Raw genomic sequence first — 14,814 nt, 5'->3', positions numbered from 1 at the left:
AAAAATTGGGCAATAGTTTTTAGTTATACTGTGTTTGCCGGTGAAACATGTGGTTTTGCTTGAGTCTATACAGCTTAGTTTCTGTGGGAGGGGACATGTGATTCATTAATTAGTGCTATTTTTATCCCAGTTGTCTCTAATTGCACTATTTGTTGAGAAATATATATTACACAGACTGTCTCTGTACCTTATTCAGTGATACAATAAAACCACTTGTTCTTCTTGCATCTGCAGTATAGTGGCTGTTGGGGTAGGCATGTTGTTTACCATGGGGAGCGAGTTACTATCGCCCAGACGTGAACATGTTTAAACTTTTTTTTCCCAAGTGCGAACTATATGAGAACCTTTTTAATTTCTTTTTTTTTTTTCATAAAGTAAAATCAGGGGTGCAAGTTATATGCGAGAGTAAGTTATATTCGAGTAAATAATTAAATGCATGCCACACATTTGAGAGAAGTTTGGGGATGAGGAGGAGTTTTATTTCCAGTAAGATGGAGCAGCTCTCTGCTACCATCATGATGTGAGGGCCTATCTTGATGAAAATCTACAGAACAGATGGATTGGGTAAAGAGGTAGCATTGAATACTCCCTCCATGTTACCAGCAGTGCTTTGACCAGAATGGCCATCAGTTTGAACTTGTGATAATTAAAAACATTCTACATTTGTCTTCTTTAATTTGGATTATAAAACTTAGATGTATTTTAATAAACACTGTACTTATAATTATTCAAAGTGTATATAAAATGTTTTAGGACAACCTGTATTATAAAATTATAAAAATAAAATAAAAAAATAAAAAAATTACTATAAATGAACAATAACTTACACGAGCTGCTACATCTGTGAGGATCTCTAGAGCTTTAGAGAGTTGTTGAAAGAGTTCAGCTGCAATACATATTAACAACTGTTAGATAAGAATTCATTTTTATTCATTTTTTATTATTGTGAAAATAATTAATTTCATACATAAAATACAGGGATAATGGAAGTTTCTCCATTTATCCATTTAGTATGTCTCCTGCAATTATGCAGTCTAAAGCATTAATAATTTGCCATGATTTTAAGAGGAGTAGGCAAGGCATTACAAAAATGATAAGCAGATTGAATTGAAAAATTTAAGTGATTGTCTAAAACTTAACTCTAATCATACAATGTGTACTAATTAGTGAAAGTGATTTAATGTTACCATTAATTAAAAACAAACTTTTGCTTAACATGAATGCTTTACTGCATATAAAAAAGACTGCAGAAAAGTTAAAAATATTCGTTAAAAACAATATTAAAGAAATATGCCTTCTAAAATATAAAAATACATTGCAAGAATTCTGCAAAGATATCACAAATAAAGAGCCCGATGTGTTAGCTTACCATAGCATATGCAATGATTATAACATACTATTCCAGCAGATTAATGTTCATATCCCCTCAAACACTAACTCAAGTACTTTATATGTAAATACTGTCTACAGAAAGCAAAATAATGTACATTCAGCATAGAAGTTACTAATTGCATATAAGCTTAACTGATGTTAAGTTTGTGTGCAGTTATACTTAAAACAATGTCTCTTTATTCTCTCCCCACATTCCATATAATGAAAAATGTCCACTAATATCCTATAATACACTCTCAGTTTATAGAAACTTCTATCTTATCATCTCTCTTTCTTGTGTCTACTAGTTTCTGCAGTCCACTTACTCTCTATCTTCATAATCTACATTTCAAAATCCCAATATCATCTTTATTACAATATCATCTTTGCACCCTTTCCACAACTTCTTAATCCCCTTGGAACCCAGGAAGTCAAATATGTGCAGAATAGTTGAGGTGTGATCGTATCAAGACCTAGTAAAGAGGCAAAATTACTTCCACAACCTTATATGTTAATGTTCATTTCAACATCATCATTATCCTGAGTCATATTTGCAATTTTTGCTAGGCATCCTTTAAATGTTCTATTCACTAAAACTTCATGATCTTTAGCCTCATCAGTTTCTCCAAACATCCTGCCAATATAATATGTCATTGGCTATCTAATCACACTAAATTGCATAACTTTAAACTTCTTAATACTAAATTGACAGCCATTATCATCTGCCCACACTTTGGGCCTACTGAAATTGCCTGTAAATGCTGTATATCAAGTATCCTTGATTGCCTGCCTATCTTTGCATCATCAGCAAACAACTGAACATTCCTGTCAGACCCATCCCAATATCATTAATATGTAGATTAAACAATAGTCCAGGGACTGCTCCCTGAAGAATGCCAATGGTCACCTTAAATCTGGTAGATTCACATCTCCCCCCCCACACACAATATCCAAGCCAATAGCATATATTTCAATCCCATATTCTCCAATTTAGGCAACAGTATCACAGTATATCAATTCCCTTTATCCAACTCAGCTGTAACATTATTATAAAATTTGAGTAAATTGCTCAGACATAACCTCCCTTTAGTAAGCCCATGCTGTTCCTCGCAAGTATAGCTTGTATGTTCACCCATTTCTGTATGCGAGTTCTTACTAACTTCTCTAAAGTCTTCACGATGGCTCTAGAGATACTGGAAGTTAAAAAAACATCAGTCATGGATGTGAAAAGAACAGAAAGCAAGTTTTCTGTATAAGGCCCTTTGCAGTTTGAAAGTCATATTTGGATACATTGATTTTTTTCCATTCCAGAAAGAATAATTTATTTCATCAGAGATGATGCCTAAATTAGAAGAGGAGAAACAGTTATCAGACTATGGAAAGAAGATTAGAAATAAAGTTATTTCTATTCTTTATTTCCAAGGCTCTAATGCCAAAGGATATGTGGATGATAGTGGACTAAAGATGAACAATCTGTAGATCCACAGTATACATCAAAGTCCAGAAAAGATGAAAAGATAAAGGGTGTTGAGAGGACAGCAAGGGTCATATGGTATAAGTAAGTATATTATTTGAAATAGATCATTACTAACAACAAATACTTCAGCATTTCTTCTGGTTTGATTGGTGCAGTTGGAAAAGGAAAACCAGTTTGAGTTACAAAAACTGAAGTCCCCAAAGAAACTGACTTTGAGTGACTATCAAAGATTGGGAGAACAATTAAGAAAGCAAGTGAATGGGGCAAGAAAATTTTGAGCCACAGAAAATTAATAAGAAAATAACAGCTTTGGCATCTCTGGTATATCATGAACCATTCTTATGACAGAAAGAATCATAAAGGGTGTTTGGATAGTTGAGGTTTTGTTACAAGGGTTAGCCTGGAACTACATGCCTAAAATGTAACACACGGTTTGCATTCTGGCTGTGAATTTGTTGTTGAAGTTTTATTACAAATTTTGGGATGCACTCCTACAGTGTTATTTAATGTCAACAGCCACTGGAAAGATTTTAGCCATTTTATACATAGTAAATGTGCAAGTTTTATTAATCTACTATTCTTTCTATTATAGTTATTCTGTCATTCTACTAGTTGTAGTTGTTATTATAACTACAACCTTTTAAAATTTTAATCCTAATAAAGTCAACAAACATGAATAAAAACAACAAATAAATTTTATTCATTAAAAATAAAAAATTTACTATGCATTCGTAGTGGTTTATTCATTTTGTGTAGCTATAAAATTGATACATCTCCAAGAATGCATTCAAAATTATGTATTATTTCTCAGCACACATCCATGACTCAAAGACAAATTGCCAATTAGTGTGCTGTTGGTTTGGGTACTGTTGATGTGATTTTAAAGAGGTTTAGAGAGAAATAGGTAAGTTTTCTCCTGACAGAAAAGAAAAACTACACTTACTCAAGTTCATTTACTAGCTAGGAAATGCAAAATGAATCCAAGATTGCCTGCTGTAGACTTAGACTTTTCAACTAGTGGAATTAATGTTTCTGATATGAGGACTGCCCATAGACCAAAAAAGAAACAACTGTTGACGAAGGCTATGCAGAAAAAGAGACAAAAGTATACAAAGATTGGACTGTTGAGAAGTGGAAGAAGGTCATATTCTCAAATGAGAGCCAAATTGAGGCACTTTGACAAACTCATTTTGACCTCTTGTTTTTGATCATTGTCTTCATGCATCTATTTGTTACCAAATTAAACTGATTTACTGTAGCTAGCAGAGTGCAAAGAAGAGTCAATTCATATTGAAGGGGAGAACAGTACACTTTTTGTGGGTGCTTATTTCATGTCTAATATCATGCTGCTTTTCACTGAATTGCATAAAAAATCCATCGTACAGTTTTTGAGTAATCATGATTTTTCTTTTTGTTCCTTAATTTGTGGAAACCAGTGTATGCACACTGACTAGCAGCTGCTAGTGTCTTATCTTTTTTTTTTTTTAAGCCTTGTTTTTTTGTGGGTTTTTTTCCCTTGATCAGCAGGCATAGAGAAGAAGTAAAATACTTGATCTCCCTCCACAGAGAGCACTCATCCAATCTACTATCCATACAACAATGTCCAACCTTCCTACAAGTGTGATCTAGTAGAGAAAGCAGCAATGAAATTTAGCTAGTTGGGTTGGGTTGGAAAGTACAATCCTTTACCATCAAACATGGTCTCGTATACAATCAAATGACTGACCTGCAGAATTTGGCATGTTGTCAAAGGGCATTATCTGTACTGCACATAAGATTGGGGAGGACAAAAACTGGAGACATTGCTCTGAAGACTGTAGCAGCCACTTCAGACCTTGAGTAAACAGAGTGGTACGATTTTTCATGAAGCTATGAAAGTCGTTACCACCTAAGGATGCAGTTCAAGATTTTAATGGCTAATACCACAGGTGGGCTTAAAACTTCACTAAAAAAAAAAAAAATATTTTGTTGAAAGTTTTTCCACTTGGTTATACTATAAATTAAAGATAACAAGAAATTATATACTTAGTTTAATCCTTTGTCCAAGTATGCAAACAAATTTCTGCCTGAAATATTTTCAGGACTGGGGCAACTTGTATAAAGAAGCTGATGACTTCACATCACTTGCCTTAGTATCCCATAATGCAAAGCACATCTCCTTACGGACATGTATAATGCTATGCATTATGGGAGGAGTCACTACCCAGACCAGTCCTGAAAATAGTTCAGGTGCAAACTTGTTTGCTTACATTTGGACAAAGGATTAAACCAAGTATATAATTTCTTGGTATCTTTCATTTATAGTACAACCAGTGGAAAAACCTCCAACAACTTTCTCTAATCCAGAGTAACTTCTACAATACCTCAACCTTAGTATCACTTCTGGGTCTGGCTCCCACTGATGAGACCTCAATAAAGGTCAAAACCGGTCTGGGTAGTGACCCTTCCCATAATGCATACCATTATACTTGTCTGTAAGGAGATGTGTTTTGCATTATGGAACAGTAAGGCAAGTGATGTAAAGTTATTGGCTTCTTTATGTGAGTTGCCCTAGTCCTGAAAATAGTTTAGGAGCAAACTTTTTTGCTTACACTTGGAAAAAGGATTAAACCAAGTATATAATTTCTTGGTATTTTTAATTTACAACAAAATATTCTTTGTATATCTGAAAGGATCTGAATCTTGGACTTACCTGCTTTAGGATTATCAGGATTTTTGTCAGGGTGGCAAGTTAAAGCCTTTTTCCTGTATGCTGTTTTAACCTAAAAAAGAGAAAGCAAAACAGTGAATGGAATATTTTTATAGTCACTAAAAAATACTGCATTTCTTCTAATGAGCTGGTATAACAAAAATCAAATGAATAAGACAATTTAATATAGCAATTCCACACATGAAAGACTAAATTTTACAATATATAATACAATTTACAATACTTGATTATATTTCATTGTATTCTAAGAAGTGTAATACCAAGGCAACTCCAGTGTTAAAGATCATCTGCTCTCATGTCCATTTTGAAACTTTTTAGTTTCAAAATGGACCAGACTATCAAAATTGAATAATAATCCCTATAATAAATTTCAGATGATAAACAGAAATAAAAATATCAACTATCCTTGCAATGGTGAATTTACAGAACAATTACAATATTTCAGCTATTCTGCACAATGTTTAGTGAAGATGATAAATTAAATCTGGAAACAGAATAAGCAAAATTGATGTGGTGGGTGCCAGCTGAATAAACTTATATTGAATAAGAGAGAAAGTACCAAAACACTAAACCAGCAGTAACAGTGTTCAAATCAATTTTAATTCATGGATATGAAAGTATGGAAGTTCAGGTTAAAATTAATCAAAGACTAGAGATGATGTATATGAGAGCTCCAAGGAATATCAGACAATGAAAAATGCCAGAATCACATTAATGGCATCAGAATTCAAGAATGGGTGAGCAGAGATAATTTAAAGTGATATGGTCACTTAAACAGGAGAAGGAAAGTTAACAGAAACAAATATCTAATATCAGGAGAAAGCAATTTTGCAATTTCATGTAGAAAAATATGAACAAAAACTTTTCATTAAGGAAAATAAGCATCTTCTCACAACCAACCTACCAGCCATAGTCAATGTGGACTAAGTCTGGCCTGGCCAGCTGAATAGACATCTTCACTGTCCAATAAGATATGGGTTTGAATCTCACTGTGGCATGCTTGTGAATATCTTCAGTTGGTATGTGAATTTTATCATCCAGTGTGAGACTGCTGCCCTGCTTATTAGAGGACTGAAGTTGCTTGAAAAAGTTTTACCTCTAGAGCTGTTTCCAAAATTCCTTAGCCTACTTAGAGTGCTAATATACATAATAGGTCTACAATCTTCAGTAGGTGGGAATTGCACAAAAAATAAAGATGTAAAAATGAAAAACCTTTTCCAAGTGAAAAAAATTAACTACACTTCCAATGTCCCTTAATTTCAAAACAGTTGCACATACAGTTACAATTACTTAGCAATAAGAGGATATAATTAGATGACAAAACATCAGAGAGAGAATATAGTGGGTGGGATAGAATTTTCCTAACAAGTCTGTTCCAAGTCATTTACACCTTTGAAGAAACAAGTCTTTATGGTTAACTAGCATATACCATTTTGGGTTCAGTTCATCATGAACCTACTGCAAATGCATTCCATCAGATACACACCAAAATCTAACAAAGGTACGTGAAATTACATGAAGGTACAATGATTTTTTCATCGTACCTTCATGATTGGTCCAAATGCGGCTCATTGTCGACATGCAAGTGGTAACTGAAGTTTGTTGTTGCTTGTGAATTTATATGGGACCCATCCGCAAAACATGCACATTTCTCAGTTAATGCAAATGGTTCATCAATTATCTTTCAGTAAATATCTGACATACTGGTTTAAATCAAATTCAGTGGTGGCCTTCACTCTATCATCAATAAATGGTCATCCCTCATAAGGAGCATCATCAAATAACTGTGCATGCACTTTGCTGTATTTTTTTTTTTTCAACTTCTTTGTGCAGCATTTGTGCTTAGTTCATACTTCTAAGGTAAATGTGCTATTGAATTGTAATTACAGTAGTAACCATTTCTGTCATTATCTTACACTATTTTACCAATACATACATTACACTTGCTAGGCACCCACAGACTTGGACACAAAGATAAGCACCATGTTCAATGGCTTCCACATAGTTTAACTTTATAAAAACTACACAAACTTTTCTGTTTCCCCTTATTTATTAGTTGTGGCTGGAAAAACCAGTAGATATACTATGATATTATTTTATGTGAATATGCTATTATGTTACTGTGCTAACAGGACCCAATGTTTAAAGATTATGAGATTTGACATCTGTGTTGTCCTTTTTATTCCTGGGCAGAGAGAGAGAGAGAGATTAGATGTGAGCTTTCAAAATTGACTTACAATAGCAGAGCAGCAATGGATGCTGGTCGATGCTATTAACTTGGTCATTAACTTGTATGGAAAGATACCAGTGGAACTACGTACATATATACAAGGTCTGACCAGACCGAACAACTTCCTATGTCAGATGTATCTGTCTTGAGCATCCATAGCTGCTTATGCTACTATAAGTTCCTTCTATGAAGGTCTTGTGTGATATTACTAATCCATCTCATTCATTACCTAACTCTTTTCCTAACACCTTCTGAATCAGTTGTCACTTACCAGAAGACGGAGAGAAAAACAGTTTCTCTCCATATTCTGAATCCTCAGTAGGAGCAAAGCAGCTACCACACTCAGCTTTAATCAGTTTTAAGTTGAGCAGTTAGGAGCGGTTCATTAATGCAATTATATCCAGGAAGAGCATTACGGGCATTTGTATTGAGTTCTATTCTGCTGATGTTTGCCATCCTCGTATCCAGAGTATGTGAATCGAGTGCTATACAACTTTTCTGAATTCACTTTCCATTTTACTTCCTGAAGGATATAAATCTCTAACCTGGACCAATGAAATTCTTCAGTGAGGACATAAGCAGAAAGAGTCTTGGTTCGGCAGAATGATATTTTGTTCAAGCAATATCAGGCATTTCATCACATGTAAGGGACCTTATCTTCCATCTCCTTTCAGCTTATGCAACCTAAAGAAATCAACACATCAGTTAAAGTTTGGTAATGTTTCTAGAAGAAGTGGACTTGTGCTCATAATTAGTCATCTGCTGATATTAGGTATTCTGTGTATCAGTCTACCTTAGTAAGCCAGCCCAGCAGCTTCTCTTTTATAGAGGCATCAGTTTAGCAAGGAAAAACTTTACAACAGCAGCCTGCTTCCCAATAACCGAGACATTAGCAAAATCATATGACCTAGTGGGTGTCACCCTGATGATGTTACTTCCAGTAATGTTCAGACGAGCAACACATCACAATGCAGAAGACCAGAAACCATTATGTGAATAATTTTTTTTAATTGATGTTGCTTCAGGTTTTTTTTAAATCCTCATGATTTTTCTTAGTGGTATTTCCAGTGCTTGTTTTGTAAAACAATAGGTGCTGGAATGCACTGCTAGCAGAAAAAGTTGAAAATTAAAACTATTCCACTTAAGTGTCATGTGTCACATTTAAAAAAAAAAGAAAGAAAAAAAAGTGCTCCTATGCCATACAGTTTCAAAAAAGCACTGTATTTCTTGCAGTGAGTTTGTTGTAATATTACTGTTATTGTATTCTTGTTTGTTTTGTGATATGTTTATTTAACTGGATTTTTCTAGAGTTTATGTGCGCGTGTGTATTTTATTAGGAATTGGAGTTTGTTTTTTTATATATGGCATTGTACACTGACAAATTTTTTTGAGATGGGGAAGTATGTGTGTACATTTTTGGACAGGGAAGCAGGTGTGTATATGGTTGTTGTGTTTTTTTTGAGGTAGTATGGTGCATATGTTGTTGTGGGGGAGGAGAATGTGTGTGTGTGTGTGTGTACATCAGGTTAGCTCTCAAGGGGCTGCAAGGCCAGAGGTGTGTGTTCTTGGCGCTCACATTTCTGATACTAGTTTTTTTTTTTTTTTTCCATGTTTCATGGGTTTTTTTTGTTAGTTTTTTTGGGTAAGGAGGGATGATTTATTTCACTGATTTTAAACGAGCATGTTAGTTAGCTCTCTGAGGGATATAGGCCTGTGAAGGCTAACCTGACAAAATAAGTTTCCTGATTTGTCTTTCTTTTTTCCTTATCTAGATATGAGTTGTTGTCATGTGGCCCATCCCCCCCCTTCCCAATTTTCCTCATCCATCCCTTAGGAATGGTTGAGTTTGTGCCCTCCAATGAAGGACTTCTAAGTAGGTATTTTTGTCTGTAGATCCACGTGACTAAATATGAATTGATGGTTAGGATCAGGGAAATATTTGGGCCCGTGACAAGTCTGTGGTCCGGGCCCCACTTAAAAAAGTGCATCACTTTTGTTTAATAAAAAAAGTCATATAAAACATTAAACATTTATTTAAAAAAAGTGTACAATAAATTCACATTCGATACATTACATACCATACAAAATACAAACATTAAATAAAAAGAGAATTTTTAAATTTTTATTGCCTCATCCACTTCCTCACTTTATGGTTAGCGAAATCTTTAATCACCTCGTCATAATCAATTTTCATTGCCAGGTCATGTTCTATTGATAGCAAAGTTAATTTAATCTTTCCTGGAGCATTGATGATCTACTTATTGCTGAAAGTTTACTAAACGCTCTTTCACCTTTGGCAACTGTTACTGGTATTGTGCAAAAAATTCTGATTGAAGTACGTATTTCGGGAAAAACACCGTGAAGTCGAAATTTATAAATGGTATTTAATAAATCTAGTCCTGGTATAACATCTTAAACATGGCATTATAAATCTTTTTTATGTGATAGATTTCGTCTTTCAGAGATGATGTAAAGTCTTTCAAATATTTATTTATTAAATTATTGCACGAGTCAGAAATTTCTTGATGATTCATTGTTTGAAAATAAATTCTGAATGTTTTTTAAAGATGTGAAACACATGTGAAGTTGGGAAATAATTGTATCCAGTATAACAAAATATACAGTTCTTTTAAAATGTCCTTGTGTATCATCCCCATCTGCACTTGCTTCATCTGCTAGCTTTATTCTCTTCACTTTAGACCGTTTTTTGACATTTGGGGTTATACCCAATTCAATTGCAACAAGTGTAACTTCTTCAGAGAGAGAACAGCTTACCACTTATTTCTAAAATGTTCAAGTTCTTTCAGAAGAGACTCAACATTTGCTGTTGCAATATCAATCGATACTGTACTACATTGCAATATTTTATTTCGTTTGTCAATGGAAGCTAAAATTTTAAACCAAATTGTTGCAAAAAGTATTGCTTTGAAACATGAACAATATCGTTTTAGAGCAACAGCTTCAGAATGACCTTCATTTGATAATTACGAGTCAAAATTACATCCTCTAAAGCTTTTAAAATACTTGGAAGCTTCTGAGCAACCGTTCGAACCGCATCGATTCTACAACTCCAGTGAGTCTGAGATAGACCATGAAGAGAACAGCCAGTTTTTCCTAATAAAATTTGCCATCTCATTGAGCTTGAGCTAAAAAATGCAAATAAACTCTCCAAGTTTCCAAAATGTATTGTACTTTCCGAACAACATTTAGCTGCATTTATGCCCACTACATTCAGCAACTATTAATTGTCGATTTACATCACTAAAATAATCTAGCCAAGTACCTGGATCTTCGTAATTTATAACTTCGGTAGCTTCTAAGTTGTTAGTCGCTTCAGCTTCACTCCAGTTGAAGTAAATTCTTCATATATTAAATCGTTGTTACCAACTGCATCAGTTGTAGTGCTGATTGTTGCTTCAATTCCAGGTCCAAGCAATTTTTTTCATTTATCTTCAAGGTTTAAATTGTCCCTAGCGTCTATTTCAGTGTTCACTTCAGAGTTAGCTGCTGCAGGTCCAGGTGAAGAAGATTCTTTATTACTTTTGTCACAGTTAAACTACTAGCACATTGTTTATTTGAAATTTCAATATCTTGGTGTTCTTCCATCTTCAAATATTTCAGTAGTAAATGCTTGTTTTTTAAATCTTCTTTTGCCTTCTCATGATCCCTTTTCTCCTTTCATTTTTGATTTCCAGATTTATGATGATACATTTCTGTTGGTCAAATTTTTATTATTAAAAATATAATTTTAATAATAAAAAAATCAAATTAATAAGAATACTTACTTTTATTTTTTTAGCGCACGGCCTACACCATACAGTTGCACACTTTACAAACAATCACAAAACCTTCGTCTATCAAAATACTAACAAGAATGAAGCGTTCAGGCAGGGAACATCAGTGTGAATGCAATTACTAGCTAGCGCTAGCGCAGCCAACTGCAACAACCTTGCACGAACGCCTATTGATGTCATTACCCGCTATAACTACAGCGATCCCCGCCGAGAGAATCAGTGTCTTCCGGACACTCATGGTGAGCTAGAGAGCGTAGCCGTCTGTCTAAAACAAAACACAGTATCATTCTTGATATGCCATTATCCTTTATCAATGTTGTTTTATTACACGAATTAAAACTATGCATTATAAACACAGTTATGTGACACGTCGTGCCCTTTTCGATGCCGAGCCTGTGACGAAAGTCTCAGATGTCACCCCCTCTCGGTGGCCCTGGTTAGGATACATGAAACATTAAGTAAGAAAGTGTGCAAAAATTAGCCCAGAAACACGGTTTGTTAACAAATGAAAATATACAAAATCAGAACGAAGATAATTTGGGGTATTCAGATAGCTAAAATTTTTTCTGATGACAAATTATTAAAATAAATAGGCAACTGGCATAGTAGAATCTTTTTGATCCTGATACAGATATTGGAGTGAATTTTGACAGAAAGAGGTAAACTCCATCTTATAGCAACACTGCAGAACAGCACATAGAATTAGAGCTTATTTTTTCTTGAGATAGGGAAATGGGACCCTTGTATGTGGATGTGAGAAAGAACACAGCATAAGTGCTTGGTGGGAATTACAGCTGAATACAGTATATCTGTTACTTGTGTATTCTCTGGCAGATTTGTATAGTGGGATGAAACATCCGAGTTTCCTAAAGGAAAACCCCAGCCACCTCCATATGAGATTGTCTAACTTGCCTTCAAATGAAACACACTCAGTTTTTTTTTTTTTTTTAATAACCTACATGGGATTCAGACCTGTTTTTCCAAACAAGGGGCAAATATCCCTAAGTCGTTGCAACAGTGCTACAAAATGCACAGAAACTATAACTGAAGTAAACAGGATCAAAAGACAATTATAATTGCACATGAGGCAAGTTTTATATATCTGGCCTTTGCAAAGTCAGATTTGATGAGTATAAAACTCTCCAACCAGAAGATATGTTTTTTTAAGTTTCCACTAACCTTATATAATTTTAAATGCACAGGTTCTCCTCAGGTTCCAAGTAACATCAATAAATACACTCTCATTTTTATGTAACTGTGGAGTCGATCTCCATATCATACTGACTAACTTTTAATGTGGTGTTGCAATAACAACACTATTGCCAAAAGATTACTATATTATCTAGAAATGATGTCATCAGCACTAAAATAATGATTTTTTTTTATGTACTGGAACCATTTATTTAAATTTATTTTCATTTTTTGTTTATAATAAATGCATAATGCCTATTTATGATGGCTGTATCACAATACATAATGATAATGAATTTGAAATTTTTTATTATTTTATTTTCAGGTGCAAAGACATCAAAAGTCATACTGTGCCAGGACACAGGTTATAGCAGTACATATGGTAATTGGTTAGTAAGACAATCACAAACATTCATGCCACTGATGGGATTCAAACCCGCAGCCTCTTGGCTAGAGAGCAGATACGCTAACCGCTTGGCAAACCAGGCCGGCATAAAACTAACAAATTATCCACTGTTATTACATAAGTACCTCCATGGCATCAGAAGACTTATACTAAGCATTATTCACCCAATACCTATCGTGTCTCTACTTGTCAGAGCACTCAAATGCCTTTAACAACCCATTCAAGTCATTCACCACTCTCCAAGCAAAAATCTAGACCTCACACACTTGCACAACTTCTAGGGTTGATCCTTAGTTCTCTCTCTGTCTACTGATCATGTATAGAAAAATTTCATTTGAATCAATTTTATAGAATCCCTTTAGTAACTTAAGTTTCTATTACATCCACCTCTCTTTTCTGCATGTCAATGAATCTTTGCAAGTGACACACACACACTTTCTAACTCTGTCCACCATCAATCCAAGATCCCTGGCCTTATCAAGTTACTGCAATCCAGTATCATCAATGAAATACACAGCATGCAATCTTTTCCTCCTAAGGTGCATAACCTTACCCCTTTGCAACATTAAACTGACAACTGTCACTCTACCTATACTGTCAATCTACTTAAACGATCTTGCAGAATGTCTACATCACCTTTATCACCTACTCCCTCCCCAGTTTTGCATCATCTTAATAATTTCCTATATCATTAATCTTACTATTAAATTCAATTGGTAAACAATGTGCTATTTACCAACAGATAAAAATGTTAAAATCTGAATAGATTTTAAAAACCTCCTTGGATTTCAGATGTGCTTCAAATGAATGTCAAAATGACAATAACAATCAAGCATTTTAAGGAAGTGAACAGCGAAACAGAACAGCGAAAGGAATTACATGTACAAAGATCTTATGAAAAGTTAATGTAGGTTCTGCTGTATGTTTTGCTATGTCTATAGCAAAAATTATTTGATCTTTGAAGGAAAATTAAAATCACGTTAAATAAATTCGTATGCAATCAATCAAAAATACAATACCGAAATTGTTTTGTTTTTGGTTTTTTTTTTTAAAAAAAAGGAATGAAGAATTATGAATTTTAAATAATGGGATAATTATTTTAAACAGCCACAACTTACTTCTTTGTCTGTACAATTTGGTTCGATCTGTAATAAACTATATAAATCCAGTTTCATAACATCGTCCATTTTTGGATATGTACACCATGTGCTACTAGAGGGCACAGCTGCATCTTGGATTTTTAAAATAATAATATACAGTATATCAATCACCGTGTAGGTATACTGTATATTATTATTTTAAAATTGTAACTAAAAATTGTAACTAAAATTCGATTGTAGTGACAGCATTTTGTATTAATTTTTCTTTTCATATTTCAGCACAATTTGTTCTCGCGCGCGTGAATTTCTACTGTTCTCAGTGAAATTAAATAAAGTTTGCATATTTATATAAAGAAAATTATATAGCTATTTTAATTTTATAGACATATTTAAATTTTCCGGAGAGCTTATGAAATTGCCTTCGAATGAAGCCAATTTCATAAGCTGTGAAATGGAAGTTGCCTTCGTTCGCACTACTTAAAATACATCAGCCTTGAGCTCATATATTCAGAAATGGATTGACAGAGAATCTCTA

At 34.1% G+C, this 14,814-nt stretch overlaps 1 protein-coding gene across 1 annotated transcript in view; it reads right to left on the bottom strand.

The window, feature by feature from the left end:
* Nucleotides 1–14,366, bottom strand: part of LOC150101601 (dnaJ homolog subfamily C member 17) — a 189,431-nt gene extending 175,065 nt beyond the window's left edge. Inside the window, exons 1-3 of the mRNA XM_090400693.1 lie at nt 14,298–14,366; nt 5,541–5,610; nt 828–886 (exon numbers count right to left, since the gene is read on the bottom strand). Coding sequence (XP_090256819.1) covers nt 828–886; nt 5,541–5,610; nt 14,298–14,366 — 198 coding nt within the window. The remainder of the gene's footprint in view (nt 1–827; nt 887–5,540; nt 5,611–14,297) is intronic.
* Between the last annotated feature and the right edge of the window lie 448 nt (nt 14,367–14,814).

The sequence above is a fragment of the Typopeltis vanoorti genome, chromosome 11 (assembly GCF_054136105.1).
Source record: "Typopeltis vanoorti isolate ZY-2024b chromosome 11, IOZ_Tvanoo_1.0, whole genome shotgun sequence".
Lineage (NCBI taxonomy): Eukaryota > Metazoa > Arthropoda > Arachnida > Uropygi > Thelyphonidae > Typopeltis > Typopeltis vanoorti.
This window is presented reverse-complemented; position numbering and strand designations above follow the sequence as displayed.